Consider the following 23,654-nt stretch of genomic DNA (forward strand, 5'->3'; position numbering starts at 1 on the left):
ATTTTTGCCACTCAAAAATAACCCTGTAAATAGTAAAGTTAATGTTTTTACTAAAATCAATCAATCGATCAATCTAAAATTTGCGCTAAAAGAAAAAAAAACAATAGTTACAGGTTAAAATGACTGAAAATTATTTACCACTTCTTCAATAAATTTGTAGGGTCTGTTTCCCCTCCCCTTGAATCTCTGCTGGCCTGGGCCTGCTTTAATCAAAAGATGCCCAGTGAAGTGACTACAACAGTTCTAGGACCAGCATTTGGGAAACCATAACTTCTACACGGTCTCATTAAACCCTAAGCCATTAGGGAAGACCTCTGGCTAGCTTGCTGGAGAGACCATGTGGGGAGGTGCTGGGACTACAGGGAAAGAGAGCAACCCATCTGTGCCCAACATCTCAACCACCCCCCACCAAGAGACTACTCATGTGGATGAAGCTGGCTGGGCACTCTGGACAGGCGATTTGCCAGCTAAACACTACAGTAAACACCATGTAGAGAAGAATCACAGTATCAAGCTTTACTAAAATTGATAATCCATAAAATTTAAGATATGATGAAGAGGCTGTTGTTCGAAGCTACCAAGTTTTAGGGCAATGTGTTACATAGCAAAAGATAACTGGAAAAACAGCTTAGACTTTGGAGCAAAATAATAAAAATGTAGGTTGATAAGTTATGTAAAAGTAAAATATGTGACAACAATAACAAAAATAGAAGGTAAATAGAAAAACACTATTGTATATTAAGTGTCATAATGTCAAATCAAGGTAGGCTACGGTAAGTTAAGGATGCATATTATAACCCTAGAGCAACATTAAATTATTAATTTTAATTAATTATTAAGAATAATAATTTTAGTTCAAAAGTCAATAGAGGAGATAAAAAGGAAAGCAAAACACACTTGACTAATCCAAAAGAAGGCAGCCAATGAGGGGAAAAAAGGAAAATAAAACAGATAGAACTAGTGAAAACAAATAGAAAAATCATGAACCTAAAGTCAAACTTAATAAATAATTATATTATATGTAAATCAAATAAACATTTCAATTGAAGAGCAGAGATTGTCAGAATGGGCAAATTAGGATGCCTGGGTGGCTCAGTCATTAAGCGTCTGCCTTGGGCTCAGGTCATGATCCCCGGGTCCTAGGATGGAGCCCCATTTTGGGCTCCCGGCTCAGTGGGAAGCCTGCTTCTCCCTCTCCCACTCCCCCTGCTGGTGTTCCCTTTCTCACTGTGGCTCTCTCTGTCAAATAAATAAATAAAATCTTTAAAAAAATAAAAAAGAATGGGCAAATTAAAAAGGAAAATAAGATTCAACTAGATGCTGTTTACAAGAGGTACTCTTTAAATATAAAGACATATTTCAGTTATAAAGAAACATGCTTTCATATAAAAGCTATATGAATATAAATGTAGATTTTAAGATGCAGTATTAGCATAGATAATTAGAGTTTATAATTTCTTAATGATAAATGGTCAATTCATTAAGAAGACAGGCAACTGGGGCACTTGGATGGCTCAGTAGGTTAATCCTCTGCCTTCAGCTCAAGTCATGATCTCAGGTCCTGGGACTGAGCCCTGCATCTGGCTCCCTGCTCAGAGGGGAGTCTCCTGCTCCCTTTCCCGCTCAATACTGGAAAATCTCCAAACACTTGGAGATCAAATTACACACTTCTAAATAATCAGTGATCAAAGAAAAAAATACAAGGGATATGTGAAAAACATTTTGAACTAAAGGAACTAAAGGATAGTGAAAATCTCATTTATTCAAAATTTGTGAGATGCAGCTAAAGCACTTATAAGAAAAAACTTTTATAAGTAGAAATTTAGAGTTTTAAACACTTTTATTAGAAGAGAAAAGATGGGCACCTGGGTGGCTCAGCTGATTAAATAAATTTAATTCTAGATGTTAGTTATGAAAATTTTGGATATATGAATAAAAATGGCTTACAATAAAATTTATCATACACATTCTTTTTTTTTAACTTTTTAAAGATTTTAATTATTTATTTGATGACAGAAATCACAAGTAGGCAGAGAGGCAGGCAGAGATAGAGGAAGGGAAGCAGGCTTCCTGCTGAGCAGAAACCCCCCCCCCAATGTGGGTCTCAATCCCAGGACCCTGGGATCATGACCTGAGCCGAAGGCAGAGGCTTTAACCCACTGAGCCACTCAGGCACCCCATCATACACATTCTTTTATATATGTTTTGGAAACTTCTTTTTTTCAGTTGGTTAAGGGACTGACTCTTGATCTTGGCTCAGGTCATGATCTCAGGGTTGTGGGATTGAGCACTGTTTTGGGCTCTGCACTCACCAGGGTGTCTGCCTGAGGTTTCTCTCTCTCCCTCTTTCTCTGACCCTCCCTAAACCCCCCTAACTCTCTCTCTTTCTCTAAAATAAATAAATCTTTAAAAACAAAGAAGAAAAGATTAAAATCAGTGATTTCAGTTTCTAAGAAAATAGAAAAAAAAGCAGGATACAGGGCAAAAAAGGAAATGACAGTGGAATCAAATATTAAATGGGCAAATAATACAGAAAATCAATGAATAAAAATTTGGTTCACTGAAAAAAGTCAGTAAAACTGATAAACCCCTTGTCAGACTGATCAAGGAAAACAAACAAACAAACAAAAACCAAGCAAGCACAAATTATCAATGCCAGAAATGAAAGAAGGAATATCATCAGAGACCCATAGACATTAAAAGGATTATAAGACAGTATTATGAACAAAAAGTCATTCAATATATTTAACATCGTGGGTTAAACAGACAAATTTCTTAAGACATAAATTAAAGCAACTGAGCAGAAAAACATAGAAAATCTAGTCCTATAATTAGTAAAGAAATTGAATTTTTAATTAAAACTTCCCAAAGAGAAAATTCCAAGCCTAGATAATTTCACTGTTGAATTCTATTAAACCCATCAACCTTACACAACTCTTTCAGAAAACAGAAGAGGAAAAAAAGACTTTCTATTTCATTATATGAGGTCAGCATTTACCTGACACCAAAATTCAATAAAGACATAAGAAAATCAGAGACCACTAACCTTCATGAACACAGATACAAAAATTGTTAATGAAATATCAGCAAACCAAATCTAACAATAAGAGAATATATCAAGACAGTATAGAATTTTAAAATAATCAATGTAACCAATACATCAACAGAAAAAAAAGAACATCTATAATCATCTTAATAAATAATGAAAACACACTGACAAAATTTTACATCCATTCATGATGAAAACCTGAAATAGGAATAGAAGAAAACTTTCTTGAGCTGATAAAAGGCATATATAAAAATAGAGTCTACGTCATAAGAAATGGTAAAAGATTTCACATTTTCCCTGTAATATTGTAAGCAAGCAAGGATGTTACTTTTTTTTTTTTCCCAAAGATTTTACTTATTTATTTGACAGAGAGAGACACAGTGAGAGAAGGAACACAAGCAGGGGGAGTGGAAGAGGAAGAAGCAGGCTTCCTGCCCAGCAGGGAGCCCGAAGCGGGGCTTGATCCCAGGACCCTGGGATCATGACCTGAGCCAAAAGCAGCTGCTTAATGACTGAGCTCCCCAGATGCCCCAAGGATGCCACTTTCATCACAACTAATTAAAAAAAACAAAAAACAAAAAACTAGGTGAACCTAGCCAGGGTACTAAGGCAAGAAATAGAAATAAAACCCATAAAGATTGGAAAAAAATACGTCTTTATTCACAGATGACATAATTGCGTATGTGAGAAATCCACAAAAAATGACTAGACGTGATTGATAAAGCTAGGTCATGGGACAGTAGGTCAACATACAAAATAAATTTAATTCTGATGTTAGTTATGAAAATTTTGGATATATGAATAAAAAACCTTAAGCAAAATTTTTAAAACTGGACAAATATTCAGAAATAAATTTAGTAAACAAAGGCCTTTAAAAATGGAGAGATGGACTGCCAGAATCAATACTGTTCAACATCAATTTTTCCCCAAACTGATCTACTGATTCAACACAATCCTAATCAATATCTTAGCAGGATTTGTTAAAGGAAGAAATTGACAAGCTTATTTTAAAATTTACATGAAAATTCAAAGGACCTTTAATATCCAAAGCAACTTGAAAATGAAGAACAGTGGGGCACCTGGGTGGCTCAGTGGGTTAAAGCCTCTGCCTTCCGCTCAGGTCATGATCCCAGGGTCCTGGGATGGAGCCCAACATCAGCCTCTGATCAGAGCGAAGCCTGCTTCCCCGTCTCTCTGCCTGTCTCTCTGACTACTAGTGATCTCTGTCAAATAAATAAATAAAATATTAAAAAAAAAGAAAAAGAAAATGAAGAACATAGTTGGAGGACTTTATCTGATTTTGAGAATACTAAAGCTTCATTAATTATTACATGGAATACTGGAGGAAGAGAAGATAGATAAGCAGATCAGTGGAACAGGGAATCTAGAAATACACTGACAGTTATATGATAGTTGATTTTTATGAAAGTACTAAAGCAATTCACCAAAGAATGGAAAGCTTTTTCAATAAAATTCTGAAAATCTCCATCTGAAAGAAAACAATCTCAACACTTCATCCTGTGCATAAAAATTGATTTAAGATAAATAGTCATAAAAACTAAAACTTTAAAATGTCTTGTAGACAACATAAGCACATGTAATTGCAACTTGTAATTGCAACATTAGCAATGATTGTTAATACAGGATAGAGAAAATATGGTACATATTTTAAAATATTGATAAATTGGACTTCATCAAAGTTTTTTAAAAGCTTCTGCTCATCAAAAGATGTAACTGTTCACAAAAATGAACAGTAATGCACAGGCTAGAAAATATCTCAAGACCTAACCTTGACAAAGGATTTGAATCCAGAATATGAAAGAGCACCTACAACTCAATAACAGAAACACAAGTAAGCAAAAGGTTTTTTTATGGGGCAAAAGATTTGCACAGACTTCATAAAAAAAGATACACAAATGGCCCAAAGTGCACAAAAAGCTGCTCGGTCTCATTAATCATCCAGAAAATACAAATTTAGAATCACAGTGAGATGACACTGCACAACCACAAGAATGACTGAAATGGAAAAGACTAACAATACCAAATGTTGATGAGGATAGGAAGCAACAAGTACTCTCATCTATTGCTGGTGGGAGTGCAAAATGGTGCTACTATTTTAGCTTTCTGCTTGGAAGTCTCCTAAAAAAAGAGAAACATACACCAATCCTGTGGTACACAACCCTATTTCTGAGAGAAATGGAAATCTAAGTTCACAAAACACACATATAAAAGAATGTTCATGGTAGTTTTCTTCTTCTTCTTTTTTAATAAGCACAGGACCCTGCGATCAAGAGTCACATGCTGCACTGACTGAACCAGCCAGGCTCCCCCACAGTAGCTTTATTCTTCGTAGATAAAACTTAGGAATGAATAACCAAAGGGCGGTGTATTTACACAGTGGAATGTTCCTCCACTGTAAAAAGGAACAAACCACTAAAGTACACAACAACGTTAATGAATCTTAAAACATCTGCTGGCCGAAAGAAGCCAGATCTAACTGTACATATTGAGGGTTCCACTTACATAAAGTTCTAGAAGAAGCAAAACAAATCTATAGTGACAGAAATCAGAACAGTAGCTGCCTCCAGGCGATGGCAGAGGATAGACCAGGAAAGAGCATGAGGCAATTTAAAATGCAGGTTTTATTATTATACGGGGAGGCCAACAGATCTTGAGATGGCTGTCATTGAAATGACAGTTTGTTACTCACAGTTCCCAAGAGGAAGGGGCTACTTCACACCACACAGGGCCACATAGGAAAGCACCAGGGGCAGTTAGGAGGTAGAATGAGTCAGAAGAAAACAAGAGCAAGAGACTTTATTGTGGTATCTGAGAGAAGGAATGGCAAGGTAGGTAAGCAGGCTTAGGACTGGCTAGTTTGAATCACTGCATCAGGCTCTGGGATGGAGGGTTCTCTGGATGGGTCAGTTTGAACATATGCAAGGCATGCTCACTGGCAAGTCATTTACGATCTCTAGAAAGTAGCTACCTGTGGGATGGGCAGTCTCCCCACAGTCAATAAGTTCCCTGATGTCAAATCACCAATAGGGCCACCTGGGTGTTTCAGTCAGTTAAGCATCTGCCTTTGGCTTGGGTCATGATCCCAGGGTCCTGGGATTGAGTCCCTCATTGGGCTCTCCAATTGGCAGGGAGTCTGCTTCTCCCTCTTTCTGCCTGCTGCTCCCCCTGCTTGAGTGCTTTCTCTCTTGTTCGTTCTGTCAAATAACTGGGTAAATCCTTTTAAAAAAATCAGAATAAAAAAACATGCTTAATACACAAAGAAACATTCTAATATAATGGAAATGTTGTGGTTTAGAGGAGTATATCCATTCGTCTGCCTTGTGACCAACCCTGGTGCTTCCCTACGTAGCCCTGAATGGCATGATAATACCCCCTCCTCTTGGGAACAGTGGGTAACAAACCATCTCTTTAAAACTCATCAAACCATACACTTAAACACATGCAACTTACCTCTTACAGACACTAATTTAATCTTCTAGTATCAATTAGGTATAACTCTATTCTAAATTTTCAAATATTCCTGAGACTAGAGAGTGTATTAGCAAACATTATAGATCTAGCCTTGTCCATTGCTTCTCAAATCTTTCTGGCTTTCACATCAAGATTAGGAATTTGAGATTAGGACAGGGCAGGGAAAATAGGAGATCTGTATCCTTAAGTGATCGTGGATCAAAGAGATTAAAATTTCATCCTTTGAGTGAGACACAACTCAAAGTGACCTCTTGGGAGCAGAATTTCTTTCAAGTCTTACATATATATATATGTGTGCATATATATATATATATATATATCTCAACACATGGTCTGAGAGATGATTTTGCAATGTATATATTTGGCAAAAGGCTCATATATCCAGAATATACAATGAATTATTAAAAATCAATAAGGAAAAAAAACAACAACAGAAAAACCCAGTAGAAAGATAGACAAAGATGAGCACTTAACCAAAGAGATTTAAAAAAACCATACACTAAAGATTTCATTGTAGGTTAACTTCAACACATCTCCTTTATGTTAATTATACGATGTTTTTTTTAACTAAAAGAAAACAGAAGAAAAGAGTGAGGAGGAAATGGTTAGTCAAACTTTGAAGATGTTGGCTCAAAGAAACAGGGTAACAGGCTCCAGAGACTCCATATGGTCCTGCTTTTTTTCTTTTTCCTTTATGTATGGAACAGCAATAGACAAGGACCTGTCAAAGGGCATGTTTGGTCTTTGTCATCTATCACAGTAGCCCACAGTCAGCTTGGTTAGGATCCATTCCAAATAAGTCAGGAAAGAACCAGTTCAGTCATTCTCCCCTAGCTGAGTGATTCTCAGGGGCTGCAAAGGATCTGAGGCCAAAGATCTCGTCCAAACTAAGTCCTTAGGTCTCTCCTCTGCACAAATGTGTCTCAAGCAAATGAAAACTCAGAGAGGGAAGCATTTTGGCCAGATTGGATCTGTGGCCCTCTGGAAACTCCCTGTTCTACTTTCCTTGAATTCCTCAGACTTGCTCAGTCCTGGAAAAGCCTTCCTTTGTGAGAGACCATAGCAAAGCTCGCTCTCACGTCTTTCCAAGTGAATAGACATCCCCCCAGATTTTTAAACCACCATCATTTCAGATTCATGGACACACAAACAAAACCATGGCTTGGAATCACTCTGAAAAGTATACCTTAACAAGATGAAAACATATTTAATGTATTTAAAAGACATATAACAAAAGGGATTTCACCAAGAATATTAGAATAAGGTAGCCAATTTTTTTTAGTCTGTTCTGATAAAGAAAACAGAATTGTTATACTTGTTTTAAAAAGAACTTCCCAAAAGCAAATGTTCAAAACCACCAGCTGGGACCATTATCTCCTCAGCCTTAGTCAACATCCTGTTACTTTTTTTTTTTAAGATTTTATTTATTTATTTGACAGAGAGAAATCACAAGTAGATGGAGAGGCAGGCAGAGAGAGAGAGAGGGAAGCAGGCTCCCTGCTGAGCAGAGAGCCTGATGCGGGACTCGATCCCAGGACCCTGAGATCATGACCCGAGCCGAAGGCAGCGGCCCAACCCACTTAGCCACCCAGGCGCCCCCATCCTGTTACCTTTTGGTGCAAAACATCACTGGGAGTAAGACAAGAGAAAAGCATGTGTAAAGCAGCTGATTGGGAGGAGGAAAGGAAACAGACTAGAAGCATCCATTTTAAGATTCACAGGCATCATCATAAGGGTTAAGAGGAGGAAAAGGCAAAAAATAATTAGGGATGGATTCTTTACTTTCTGGTATCTTTCAAGCAAATCTCTAAAGGGGAAGATGGGGCACTCCGGTTACAGCTTTTTTTGGGGGGTGGGGGACAAAGATTTCTAGTTCTTTTTTTTTTTTTTTTAAAGATTTTATTTATTTATCAGAGAGAGAGAGGGAGAGAGAGCGAGCACAGGCAGACAGAATGGCAGACAGAGGCAGAGGGAGAAGCAGGCTCCCCGCTGAGCAAGGAGCCCGATGTGGGACTCGATCCCAGGACGCTGGGATCATGACCTGAGCCGAAGGCAGCTGCTTAACCAACTGAGCCACCCAGGTGTCCCAAGATTTCTAGTTCTTTAAATAATGCCATAGGGGTATACACTTTCCAAAGCTTCTTTTTAGTCTGGTAGATGAGTGCTTCATCAACCATTTAGTTTTTTCATCAACCATTAAAATGAAGAAAATACAAACAACACAGAAGTTTGGAGGACCAGTAAAGGATTTTCACTGTTAGATCTCAACATGAAAAATAAAAGAGGTAGCATCTCCCAATATCCTTCCATTGCAATCATTTAGAAATATCACAAATTTAATATCACCAAATAAAATATGGAAAACAAAAAAAAAAAGAAAAGCAAAATCTTAGAATATAAGTTCCATAATATATAGCTTTAAAAATACTGCACTGTATTTTTCTTAGCGCAGATCAGTGAAATCTATGCGGTAGCACTAGCCAGCAGACCCTACCTAAGCCTTCATTCAGTCAAAGCAGCAAACATGTGAGTGGGTCTTTTGCACCAAACTAGCCCATCCACCAGCCTACCTCACCAAGCCCCAAACCTACCTTTCCACTGATCTTCAGCAGGAAATGGAGGCCATTTGGCAGAAATTACTCAATGTCCTTTTCCTTTCTGGCCCCCATTAAAAGATTCATCTTCATTCACATTTAGCTTTAGCTCCTTCTCTCCATTTTCAGTAGAAGAGATGTTCCACCTGGTACTAGAATCCATAAACTTCTATCTACTTAGGGGATACCAAGTCCTTCACCAACCTCCCTTTTCAACTCTGGGGATTAATATTATTTTACATTCCTCCCACTGAGAGATAAGTTTCTAGGTACCCTTCCTTTAGATTGGGATAATTCTGTGACTGCTGTGACCAACCCCATATGGAAGAAATAGAACCAAGACTGTTTCTGGTCCCAAGCCTTAAGACAGTGGCAGCTTCCTCTGTCTGTCTCTTGGAACGGTGAAGCCCTGGGCTGCCATGTAAGAAGGCTTTCAACCCTGACACTACCATGCTGAAGAAGCTTCAACTGCTAGTCCCAGTGGGCTTAGCCTTCCAACCATCCCTGCAAAGCCTTCCAGGCATAATGTCTTGGACTGTCTTGATTAGACCACCCACTAGCTGAATACCACCAGTGACCCCAGTTGACATCATAGAGGCAAATGAATTGCCCACTGAGCCCTACTCAAATTGTTAATTCATAAAACCATATATCAAGCCAACAAATTTTGGTTTCATTTTTTATACCACAGATCCACCTTGTTTTTTTTTTATAACACTGATAATCAGAATGTGAATATCTTTAAGACCTCTATCTCTCTTCCAGCTATTTTCTTTTGGAATATAAATATAAACATATTCAAGTCTGGCCCAATCTTATCAAAATTTCTCATTTTACTCTAGATCCCCTTTTACATATCATATACCCTCGTTTTCTCTTTCCTTTCACTTATGCTCCCACCTTTCATTTTCCATCATTCCACAATGGTGTTTCTTCATTAACCATGCCAATGAAATTATTTTTACCAAGACCAATGATGTTTACGTTTTGCCAAATACGAATAGTTAATTACTAGTTCTCCCCTTACTTGTTTTCTGCCATGTGACACTCTTGAACACTCATTCCCTTAGGAAACTCTTCTCCCTGGTCTCAATTCCAGTCCCTCTTGGTTTCTTGATCTTTCTTTACCCCGATTTCTTTTCTGCTTCCCATACCTTAGATTTTTCCCAAGGTTTTTTTTTTCCCACTTATCTCTTCTCTACAAGCTTTGCAAAGTTATCATATCCATCCCTACATCCACTGCTTTAAGTAAATGCTATCTCTGAGAGCTCTAAGTCTGTATTTCTAGCCTAGATCTTTCTCTAGAACCTAAGGGCCAACTCCTGACTAGACAGCTTTGTGTAAAAAAAAAGGAAGTGTTCACACCCAACAAGAGCAAAAATCACCTCCCACTGCCAGCCTGCCATTCTACTAGACTTCCCAGGCAGTTGGTCGACCCAACACCTATTTACACTTGACTCCTCCCACATCCATGCTTCCACTGAATCTACCCACTTAGTATATCTGGAATGCATTTATTCTTCCTACTCCCATTTCTAAAACCATAGTTAGGATTCATCACTTCTTTTGACAGATTCCACAGACTTCCAGATTCAACTCACTCTCTAACATCCTGCTCGTGTTCACTCCAGGTGCAAATCCTTTTTGTTTTTTTGTTTTTCCCCAGGTACAAATCTTATCACGTCCCTCCTTGGTAAAAGTCCTTCAGTGCCTCTCCAACAGTTTCAGATTCAAATTTGAATTCTTTAACATGATGTGCATGACCCTTACCTACTTCTTGTCTCTTGCCTCTTTCCACTTGTGCCATCAGAGCCCAGTACATGGACACACTGGCAAGTTCATAAATCCACTGAACTCTCTGATACTGCCAGCCTCTGCACCTGCTATTCCTGCCTCATGAAACATCCTCCCGACTTTTAAACCAAATTGTCACTTTTCATTTAAAGCTCAATTTAGCATCATTTCCTCAAGAAAGCCTTCCTGCTCCCTTGAAAGAGGTTGTCTTAAGTAACTTTCCCAATGTGCTTACTATGTGTTCTTCTCTATCATGAAACTTATGAAAATATAACTTTCTATGTAATAGCCTATCCAGAAATCTGTTTGAGCACCAGACTAAGTCCTTGAAGGGCAAGGATTAATTTTTTTATCTGGTGCTATAATCATATTTTAGCACATATCAGATACTCACAGATATTTGCTGAATGAAAAGGAATGGAGTTGCATATGTTTAGTTGTCAGATTTACTAGTTTCACAGAAACTTTTAACAGTACTACAAATAATTATGCGATTCATGAAGGTAATTTCTTCCTTGAAAGGAATAATACTAAAAACGGACTGTACCATAATTCACCTTCTTAGCTTTTCCTTGCTTGAATGAAGAAGAGAAATCTTTTTGTTTTTTTCAAAATCTGGCAACGGAGCCTTTAATTCAAGCCCAAAGTCATTTCTTAGAGATCCAGAGCTAGAAACAAGAGAAAATCATGTCGTAGATTTAGAGGAAAATTGTCAGGCAATATTAAACAATAAGCACCAATACGCTAATCAAAAGTGCTTCTCTAAGTCCCTTGCTTCGTGCAAAGGTGTGGAAAATACCAAAGCACTTTGCCTTACGTATTTGGTGCAGAATATTTTATTTCAGGGACTCTAAAGAATTTATGATCAAGGTCACCGTAAGTCCAATGACTAATCAAAGTTCTAAAATATACAGATAAAGAATAACAGAGACATGCAGGATTAAAATATTCTGACCTCATTGATTATGACTACCAAAAATTATATGACTGTATTAAAAGGTGTATTATAGGAAAACAACACAAAGGATTAAAGGGCCACAGTACGCCATTCCAACCTGATTAGCAGAGGTCAAGTTCCTTCCATTTAGAAATCCTCTGGTTCTACCATTTGTCTAAAACTCCTCCAAGCATTTTGATTAATTCTTTTTAAAAATATTTCCCTAAGAGAGTTGCCTGGGTGGCTCAGTTGTTAAGCGTTTGCCTTCAGCTCAGGTCATGATCCCAGGAGGTCATGATCCCAGGGTCCTGGGATCAAGCCCCACATCAGGCTTCCTGCTTAGCAGGCTTCCTGCTTCTCCTTCTCCCACTCCCCCTGCTTGTGTTCCCTCTCTCACTGTATCTCTCTCTGTTAAATAAATAAATAAAATCCTTAAATATAAGGGCGCCTGGGTGGCTCAGTGGGTTAAAACCTCTGCCTTCGGCTCAGGTCATGATCCCAGGATCCTTGATTGAGCCCTGCATCAGGTTCTCTGCTCAGTGGGAGCCTGCTTCCCTTCCTCTCTCTGTCTGCCTCTCTACCAGCCCGTGATCTCTGTCTGCCAAATAAATAAATAAAATCTTAAGGAAAAAAATATATATATTTACATAAGAAACTTATAAACTAATACTATTTCTTCTATCCCAAGGGACATAGCTTGATTTGAAAATTTACTTTCACTTGTAGTGGTAGAATTCTGAGGAAAAACAAAGATTTAAGACAAGGGGGCTTAAAAAAGAAGTTATAAGTAATTCAAGAAAATCTCAAAGCCTTTCAAAACCCTGCCCAACCTCATATCCAAAAATGGTATAATATAATAAATTTCTTTCAGGTTAAAATCAAGAAACCTGTTGCTATCTCTGCATCATTTAAGTGAGCACATCTCGGTTTACCCTCACTTATTAGTTGCCAAGTCTTTTCCTTGTTCAAAATAATAGATGGTCACATTTCTACAAATAGTTGATGGTCACATTCTACAAATTCTGGAAGTGACTGACTCAAAATTCTCACCATCATCACCCATGTCCTTAGCAGCTATGTTAATTCCTTGTAACCCTATATACTATTTAAAATCTCCTTGGAAATCAGCTTAAAGTGAATGAAAGAAATTCATAAAAATCGAATTTTTTATAAGCAGATAATTCTAGCATTGGAAAGGTCTCACCCCAGTTCAACTGCTTGTCCAATGCAGATTTGAATACCAGTTCTAATATCTTGGGGTGGGAGAAGTGGGGACAGAGATAGACCTTTTTAAGTATTGTTTTCAATAATTGGGGAGATAGATTCAGGAGTCCAAAAAAAGACATCAGGGAGAAACTTAGTGTTAGATGGTAACATCTGAGGCTGCTCTTGTCTGATTAAATACTGAGGTTATATGTAAAGTTTTTGTTTGAAGATGATTGTACGGTTTCTAAAACATTTGAATATCACCGCTATTATTTAACTTTAATGAACAATAACCAGACTCTAACACATCCAGTGTTGGGGAACTTACTACCTCGCAGTTCACTTTGGTTGGCTGTGGTCAACCATGATTGCTACGAAGCACTTCCTTATATTGAAGTGAATCTCCCTGCCATATATACACATAGTCCCAGCTCAGGACTCTGAAATACAGAAAACGGCCCATCCCCCTTCTATCACACAACCTCTTCTTCCTTTTGCATCACCCCTACCACACGAACTAGTATTCTACAATCAGTAAGTTCTCCAGAAGTTATACAGGAAACATTGTTATTATGAAAAAGTGAAAAAAACTAACCAAGCAAATAGATCAGTAGAAAAATATCCCAATTGTTCACTGCAGGACTTCTGCAGGGGCAATCTTGGTTCTTCAGGCTTTAAAGAATATTCAATCTTAGCTGAAAGTTTTAAAGAGGGGACAATTTTAATTCTAAAAATCACTGGTGGGGACAATGTTGATCATACATACAAGCCCTCATCAAAAAACAGTTGCCACTTTTTATTCAATAGATTTTAAAAAGCAGTATTTTTTTTAAAATAGAAAGCAATTTGGATTTTAGTCTATAAAGTATGAAACCACCCTGGTTAGAACACAAAACAAAAATATACATTCCATTCACTCCAGGACATCCTTTTTCAACCAGATTCTAATAACTTAGTGATAGATGAGCTTAAAACACACTCAACTGAATTTATTTATTAAGTTCTTATTTATAGGTAAACGTCAGAGAAAGAAAATATGTTTAAGTCTACAGTAAGCAGCTGTATTGTCAAAATATGACAGCTGATGTTCTTTCTTTCTTTCTTTCTTTCTTTCTTTCTTTCTTTCTTTTTTTGCAGCTGCTCATCCTCAGAGCAAAAATGAGATGACCAGAAGCAGACGTGGTTATGACCAATAGGGAGGGTGCTGGACAGGTGGTGATGAGCAGCTGCTTTATTTCCACTGAGAGCTGAATAAGAGGTTGCAAAGAGGATTTGGGTCACCAGTTAGCCATTTTCAGGAAGAACTCTGAGGCTGCAGAGACTGGGAGCCACTGGAATGTTACAGAACAGGCTCACTAATCTTCCCTGAATGTTAGAAAGAAAGAAAGGAAGGGAGGGAGGGAGGGAGAGAGGGAGAAAGGAAGGAAGGAAGGAAGGAAGGAGGAAGGAAGGAGGGATATACTGAGTCCCATACCATCTGGAGCAGGAGTTTATACAGGATAATCCTGAAAGTGTTTTTCAGGCCCATTTTAAGAAATACATCATCTTAATTAAAAAAAAAAAATTCCTACCTAGTGTCCAGGCCTAGGAAAACCATAGTCATTGAACAACAATGACTCCAGTAGAATTTAATTTCAGAAATTGGAGTCTGTCCTTTTAGAAGCCAAATTAAAGTAAATTTAATCAGCTTAAGTGTTTAGATGCTGGTGATACACATAATACAATGCAGGTGAAGAGTTTAGAAATGAGAGGTCTAATTGAAGCATTGACGCTAATTATCTGTATTTAAAATTCTAAAACAGAAAGGATAACTGCCCTATGAACTTAAAGAAATAAACTAATCTATGAGAGAGTGTTTTGCAAAGCAGAAAGTGTGATACAATTCAAGGTTAGTAGCCTTGGCTTTTAGACACTCATGTAATGATATGATTAATTCCATTTTAAAGAGTAAGCAATGATGGTACCAACTAGGGCACTAAAAAGAAAACCCCTGTGCCTGCCACAGCACTGTGTTTGCCCTTGGGCAACACATTTTCCACTTTGGAAGATGTAAATTTTTTCTTCACAGGTAGAAAACGTATGTTTCCTTTTATTTTATTTACACATCTTCCCTTTAGACTATGATTAATAGGGATTGCATGTGCTTTACAGTAAATAGTTAATCCTTAGCAAATAGAAAGCATAAGTGGAAAGCCAACTTGAAAATGTTTAAGTGTAGTTTTTGTAGATCTAATTAGGACTTTTCAAACCTTTGGATATTCAGTTTTCACTCACCAGTATTTGAGAAATAGGTTTTCCAGTACTTTACCACAATACTCATTTTCTCGATGGTCATTGGTTCATTTAGAGTAATGTCAGCTCCGTGCCCTGAAACACAACCTAAGAGTTTTTGTTTTAAATATTGACCTTATGATTTCTATTTGAAGAAAAAACAAATATTATGTCCAGCAGGCACATACCTTTAAAATTTTCAGGGGTGATAAAAACAAACAGCAAATGTGTATTTTTCTTCTTGCCAAATCTGAGGGAAAAAATGTCAACATGAACCAAAATCATCATTTAAAAAATTGGGATTCAGGGGGCGTCTGGGTGGCTCAGTGGGTTAAAGCTTCCGCCTTTGGCTCAGGTCATGATCCCAGGGTCCTGGGATCAAACACCCCCCCCCCCTGGCATGGGGCTCTCTGCTTGGCAGGGAGCCTACCTCCCCCCTCTCTCTGGGCCTGCCTCTCTGCCTACTTGTGATTTCTGTCTGTCAAATAAATAAATAAAATCTTTAAAAAAAAAATTGGGATTCAGTATTTTACCTTACTAAGAACTAAACTAGAATGATTTCCTTTATTTCTGTAGAATTTAAAATGGTGGCATTAATATGGAAATTTAGTAAAAGCAGCATCTCCAATCAGAGATGTTTGAAGGGCTGGACCATTTCTATTCTTGCTTTAAAAAAAAAGAGCCTAAATCATATCCAGATTCTTGACCTAACCACCATTTTACAAGAAATTTAAGGAAAAGAGAAATGTTTTAAAGAATGCTGTGGGAATGAAATCAGCAAAATCCAGAGCGTGAGAAATTCTGTAAGACAAATGACTCCTTTTAAAAATATAAAGAGTAAGAAACAAAGAAATTAAAATAGAGGAAAGGGAAAATTTAATCTTGATTTTTATAAACTAACAGTTTAAAAAAATCAAAAGATAGGGCAGTAGCTGGCTCATTGGAACATGTGACTCTTGATCTTGGAGTCTCGTTTCAAACCCTACATTGGGTATAAAGATTACTTAAATAGAAAAAAAGCTTTAAAAAATGAATAAATAAAAAAATTAAATTATAAGCAGAAAAATTTGAACACTGGTATTTGATAATTTAAAGAACTTATTAATTTTCAGGTGTGATATTGTTATTGTGTTTTTCTCTTTTTTTTAGAAGAATCCTTATCTTTTCAAGGTATTTATTAAAGTACTTATGGATGAAAGTACTTAGATTTGCTTTAAAATAATTCACCAGTAAACGGGGTGCGAAGGTAGGAGGGGGCAGAGATGAAACCAGATTGGTCATGTATTTGTAATTACTAAAGTTGCATTATGGGTACAGGCAAGTTCGTTATACTGTTCTCTACTTTTACATGATTGAGGCAAAAAATAAATAAATAAAACAAAGAAATGTGGCATTACAATAAACTACACTGAGGAGATCAGTAAGTTGGAAATTCTAATAATTTAATGGATATTGAGCATTGGCATTAGCTAGAAGGAAATTATTTTCCAAGGAGAATATTACTGTGAACAAGGCTTTAAAGAGAACTGCTCAACTGCTTAAGAAAAAATAACTATTCTCTAATGCTTAAAGCATCATTTATTATATCAGTATGTGGTTAGGCATGGTTATTATTTATTCCTTAAGACAGGACCTGGAAGAACCCTCACTAAACAATATTGTTAGGTTATCTTATATATGCATTGAAAGTAAAGACACACAATTCTATGCTCCAAGTCACATTACAGTTAATCCTTGAACAACAAGGGTTTGAATTATGTGGATCCACTTACATGTAGATTTTTTAATAAATATAATATAGGAGAGTAGTGGGCATATTTTCTTTTCTTTATGATTTTTTTTTACGATTTTATTTATTTATTTGACAGAGAGAGATCACAAGTAGGCAGAGAGGCAGGCAGAGAGAGAGGGGGAAGCAGGCTCCCTGCTGAGCAGAGAGCCTGATGTGGGGCTTGATCCCAGGACCCCGGGATCATGACCTGAGCTGAAGGCAGAGGCTTTAATCCACTGAGCCACCCAGGCGCCCCTCCTTATGATTTTCTTAATAACATTTTCTTTTCTTTAGCTTTACTTTATTCTGAGAATACAGCATATAATACATATAAAATCCAAAACAGGTATTAATTGATTGCTCCAAATTATCTGCAGGGCTTCAGTTCAACAGCAAGTAATTAGTAATTCAGTTTTTGGAGGTAGTCAGAAGTTACACGTGGATGAGAACCACACTTGAATGGAGACAGACTGAATAAAGCAGAGTGACATTCCTAAAGTTGGGTGGGTTTCACATAATTAATTGAAGACCTAAATAAAACAAAAAGTCTGGGTAAGAAGGCAACTCCTCCAGCCTGACTCCAGAGCTGAGACATTGGCCTTTTCCAGCCTTCAGACTCAGACTGAAGTATTGGCTATTCTTGGGTGGTGAGCCTGCCGGCATTTCAAATGAAATTTAATACCATCAGCTTTCCTGGTTCTCAGACCTTTGAATTCTGAATGACTACACATCAGCTCTCCTGGATCTCTGGTTTGCCAACTACAGATCTTGAGACGTCTTGGCTTCCATAATGTCATAAGCCACTTCCTTAAAATAAATCAAATTCTCTCCCCCTTTATCTCTAGGTACATGGACAGATAGATGATAGATCAATAGATAGCTCACCATCCTATTGGTTCTGTTTCTTGAGAATCCAATCTGATTAATATAGTCACACTGTTTATTCATTCATCTGCCTGTCAACATTTGGGTTCCTTCTCCCTCTTGGCTATTGAGAATAGTGCTGCTGTGAACATGATGTGAAAATATTCCAGAAACATCCTTACAGATATACCCAGTGGAATGTTTGGCCAAATGCCTGAGTACCCATGGCCCAATTAACCATCACAGTGTTATATGCATACAATGGAATATATTATCCAGCCTTTAAAAAGAAGGAAAAGATGTTAAATGCTATAATATGGATAAACCTTGAAGACGTTATGTTAAGTGAAATAGGCCAGTCACAAAAAAGTAAGTACTATATGATTCTACTTATAGTATCTCAAGTAGTCAAATTCATAGAAACAGAAAGTAAAATGGTGGTTATCAGGAGATGCAGAGAGGGGTAGAGGGAGAGTTGTTTAATAGGAATAGAGTTTCTGATTTGCAAGATGAAAAAGTTCTGGAGGTACAGTTCACAACAATGTGAATACACTTAACACTACTGAACTGAACACTAAAAAATGGACAAGATGGTAACACTTGGGTTATGGGATTTCAACACAATAAAAAAAACCCTCTGTAAGAAGTTATACATGGGTTTTTGAAATTGGTACCCCCATCCCTCATGCTATTCAACGGTCAACTGTATAAATAATTTATCTATCTGAGTCATATACTATGAGAACCCACTAAATGCCAGACTTGAGCTAGGCTCTAGGGAATATCATGGACTGGAAAACAAGGTCTCTGCTCTCAAGGAGTGAACAGTTTCTTGAGGGGGTCAGATATTGGACAAATCACTATAGATAATTAATTAAGTAGCCAAATATGTACCCGGTGTTGTGAAGAAAAGTCATAGAGGCCAGCGGAAGGACATAACTGGGAACTACCCCACCCTGCAGCCTCAGGCTTCCAGGCAGAAATGCCTCTGTGGCTGAGTAGGAGTTAGCTTTACACAAGGTAGTAAAGCTACTGGGTAGTGTGGGGGTCAGAAGCAGATAAGCAGTAAACTACTTTCTGGACAAACAGAACAGGCCCTGGGAAAAGGCCCCAAAATATAGAGAAAGTCAAACAAGTCCAAGATGGTACAGAGTCTCTAAGGGAGAGACACATAACATAAGATCAGAGAAGGTATGTAGAACTTCAGGCTCAATTAAAGATTTGGTATTTTCTTAAAAGCTATTAAGCTATTAACAGGAATATATTTGCATTTTAGAAAGACCACTCTATGGGTGGACGGAGGATGACAGCACAGGGTAGATTTGGGAGACCATATTCCAAGTACACAGCCAAGAACTGATGGTAGAGTAAAGTAGACATACCAGAGAACTTTCTTTAAAAAAAAAAAAATCAAATAATTCAGAGTATTTACTAATTACTTCAAACAAGCAGGACAGTGCTAACATATGACATGCACACAACTGAGATTTCTTCAGGCTTGATTCTGCTGTATGAATTCTGAGGAGTGTGGGCTAAAAGAGGAAAAAAGAGAGAATGCACATTTCTATGAGGAAATGAGACGCTCAGGCAGAAGTACGACCATCAAAACAGGCATATGCGGGAAGGAGCCTAGGACTGACTGGCGGACCAGATGTGGAGGTAAAAAAGGCACATTAGCTTACTGGTGGGGGGGGCCTGGTGGCGTGGAGGGAGATAAGAATGTCACCTGCCACGATGTAAGCATTTCATGTATAATTTTAAGTGGGATATGTTGGAGGCATGATAATGAGACAGGAAACGGAAGTGGAAAGGAAAAATGAACTGAACAAATAGGACCACAGAAAGAAACGTCCAGCTCAACTTCTGAAATAAAAAATATTTTGCTGATTCACAAAGAGAAATTATAAGCTAAAATACTCTAGAATTAGAGAAATTTTAAATAAAACAGATTCTTTGCTTTTAGAAATATTCTGTGTCTGTTTTTTTATTTTACAAATTGACATTACTGGCACAAAAGTAGATTAGACTTGGATAGTGAATTTTTATGCCCTCACGATGACTTTCAAATTTCAAGCTTTACATCAGACAGAGTTGGAATTCCTGGATTTTTGTCATTAGTACAGAATCAATTACCAACCCCAACACTTCTCCTGCCAGTGAAACTCTAATTGTGATGCTGTACAGGAGCTCCACGAACCAAGAGAATTTCCAGAATCCAGCACTCTGGTCCGGTGCTCAGCTGCTTATTCATATTCTCTACAGATCGATAAGCTAAGGGTTTCCAGGGTCACAAAAAGAAAAAAAATCCTCTTCTTAATGAATGAATGTTCCTTAAAACTAAGCAACACAGAAATAAAGCAAAAATCTTTTTCATCCACCTCAATTAACAGCACTTCTTCCATATACCAAAATCAAATTGCAGGTTTTGAGACCTTAACGAGTACCTTCTCAGTTGAAATCTGTTGGGCTTTAAAAATTTGCAGTTCATTGGGGGACAGTTCATTTCTCCTCATGTTCCATACAACATACCATTTAAATGTCGACACGGTTCCTGAGACCATACTCTACAGACAAGACTGGATGTTGATATTCTAGTGTCCCTTCCTACGCCTGTCTTTGGTATCTCTGGAGCTGGAGAAATAAGCTCAAACCACAGCAGTACAGATCCCCAATCTTGCCCCTACGCCCAGGTCTGGCCCCTGGTAGCTGAAAAAAATAAAAAAGGTCGTATAAAGTGACTTAAGCTGAGTCATACACACAGCTAATTAAAGAACCTCAAGAAAGCACTGGCCTCGGAAATCTACCATCTAATAAAAGGGCCAGTGGTGTCTTATAAGTCCCTGTGAAGCCAGGGGAAACTTCTGGAATACAAGGACTTCAAGGGACAAAAGCCAGTGTCGCTTTTGGGTGGTAGCCTTCTTGAGTACAGTTATCCATTATGCCATCTGTGGGCCAACTGGAGCCAAACTAACCTGGCAGGCCTATTTGGGACTTGTAACAAATAATGTTCTTTGCTAATGACTTAATTAAAACAACCATTTTCAATGAGAAAATTGAGAGCTTTACATGTGAAAACGTTATGCTCCCTTGCTCCTAATAGGGCACCTGTGATAAAATCTAGTTGAACTCTGAGGGTTTGTTCTGTTGATAGTGATGGTTGGTTTGCTCTGTTCCCATTATGCTCTTCTTGCCGTGAACCTAAGTCAGGATCACCACATTTACACTCAACTGTCAATTCATAGGATTATGTTTTTAGCAAAACTACTTTGATATTTTGTTGTTATTTTATCATCAAGCATTCAGGGGCTGGGTCATGCCAACTAACTAGTAAGATTTACTGAGTTGCACTGTCAAGTCAAAGATGTTTTGGAATTGGGGACACAAATGGACAGCTTGTTGGATAGATCCCTGTGGCTCACAAGATTAGGTTTTCTTAGTGAAGTAATAAGTTAACTGATCAGACAATTGAAACTACATGGGAAAAATAAAATCAGATCCAAACTTGATTTGTAGCCAGAACAGATGGAACCACATTCTGCATTCCTTTGCTATTGCTGAACTACTCAGAGCTCACAAGCACAGAATTCTAAGGACCGCAGAGACATTTCATGGAATGGAAAAATCACAATTTCAGACAGGATCCATACATTGTCGATGAGTTTAAAACACATTTTAATTTTCCATACCTGGCTTTGGAAGATAAGGTATCAGGATGTGTTTGAATTATCAAGTGTCTGCTTTTTGAGTGGGGTTCAATTTGGAAGTCTGAAGCCAAGCATATGAACCCTAAGACTCTTTTTTTTTTTTTTAAGATTTTATTTATTCACATTTGACAGAGAGAGAGAGATCACAAGTACACAGAGAGGCAGGCAGAGAGAGGAGGGAAGCAGGCTCCCCGCTGAGCAGAGAGCCCGATGTGGGGCTCGATCCCAGGACCCTGGGATCATGACCTGAGCCGAAGGCAGAGGCTTAACCCACTGAGCCACCCAGGCGCCCCGAACCCTAAGACTCTTAAAACATTCTATCAGTGGGTAGTATTTGAGTTCATCTGGCTCAATAACAATGTATTCATAAAATGAAACCAAATTGGGGAGTACTATTAAGATCATTAACCTATAATTGAGATGTGCCATAATTCTTCTTTTTTTAAGATGTTATTTATTTATTTGAGAGAAGAGAGTGAGTCAGACAGACTGCAGGGGAAGGGGCAGAGGAGAGGGAAAAGCAGGCTTCCCACTGAGCAGGGAGCCCCACACAGGATGATGGAATCATGACCTGAGGAAAGGCAGAGTCACCCAGGTGCCCCTAAGATGTGCCATAATTCTTGAGAATGTCAGTCTGTAAATTACCAATATTTTTATGAATGATTAAAAGTGATCATTGATTAGTTCTAAACTGAAAACATAGTTCTTATATAAGCATAAATTTAAAAATCCTGAATAGGCTGCTTACATTTTATTCTAAAAAAAAAAAAAGCCTAATGTTATAGCTAACAGGCTATATACTTCCTTCTTATCCTCAGTAGAAATCCATATGTATTATAAATATATAGATTTGTGATTATGGGCTGTAATACTGCAAATAAATGGGGACATTTCTACTCTACATTAAGCTTCTTACTAACTGGTGAAATGTATAAAATACCTAGAGAGAGAACATAAACAGTTGTGTATTTTGCAGAACTCATCCAGATTTTGAGACATTACAAAGCAACAAGGATGTAAGAGGGAAAAATCTAAAATACAGCAAAAGAAAAGCTAAACATTTCGTTCTGGTTTGCACATTAAATGTCAGTGCCAACTCAAAAGATACAGTGCTGGGCGCCTGGGTGGCTCAGTGGGTTAAGCCGCTGCCTTCGGCTCAGGTCATGATCTCAGGGTCCTGGCAGGTCCTCAGCAGGGAGCCTGCTTCCCCCCCCCCCCATCTGCCTGCCTCTCTGCCTACTTGTGATCTCTCTCTGTCAAATAAATAAATAAAATCTTTAAAAAAAGATACAGTGCTTTAGGAATGATGAAGGTTTAAATGCCTTACAAATGGGGCAGTAAGTTTACAGGACTCATTACTCTAAGAGAAACCACAGGTTCAAAAATAGAAACAAAAATACAAACATGTATAACCCCACAAGAGTTTAAATAATTCATAAGTCATAAACTCATAACAGTTCTGAGGGCAAGAAAGGGAATTCCAGGGACATCCTAAACCTCTGAAGCTAGCATCACGAAAGGCTAAGATTCCACAAAGAAAACTATCCCTTTTCTAGGGAGGAAGGCAAAAGCTAGAAGGCAATGTCTGCACTGAATGGCATTTCCCCAACACACCCACACAGTCGTTTCCTCACACCCCAGCTAGGTATTGGGTACTATACTATACACTAGGTATTAGCAGAACAAGAAACAAGAAAAACATATCCAGGGGTTTTCAAATGATCTTTTTCTTTTGAAACAAATGTTTTTATAGCAAAACAGAACTACCATATGCATTTCTGTATATTTAGTACCTTCGTCTACCTTCTTTTCCCTGCAGAAAAGTCGTCAGCTGTGTTATTCAGAGCAAAGAAACCACCAGTGGGGAGAACCCACACAGGTGAGTATCAGACGGGGAGTTCTCTCCTCTAACCTTCCAGCTTTTAATATTTGCAACTAGACATAAAACTGGTTCTTAAATAGAACCATAATC

The 23,654-nt window shown here is 37.9% G+C and overlaps 1 protein-coding gene across 1 annotated transcript in view; it reads right to left on the reverse strand.

Moving 5' to 3' along the window:
• LOC122907435 (spermatogenesis- and oogenesis-specific basic helix-loop-helix-containing protein 2-like) overlaps nucleotides 1-23,654 on the reverse strand; it is a 114,953-nt gene that overhangs the window by 15,457 nt on the left and 75,842 nt on the right. The window contains 4 exon segments of the mRNA XM_044250296.1: nucleotides 11,487-11,597; nucleotides 13,668-13,767; nucleotides 15,347-15,451; nucleotides 15,532-15,593. Of these exon segments, the coding sequence (XP_044106231.1) occupies nucleotides 11,487-11,597; nucleotides 13,668-13,767; nucleotides 15,347-15,451; nucleotides 15,532-15,593 (378 nt within the window).

This window comes from Neovison vison, chromosome 5, assembly GCF_020171115.1.
Source record: "Neovison vison isolate M4711 chromosome 5, ASM_NN_V1, whole genome shotgun sequence".
NCBI classification, from domain to species: domain Eukaryota; kingdom Metazoa; phylum Chordata; class Mammalia; order Carnivora; family Mustelidae; genus Neogale; species Neogale vison.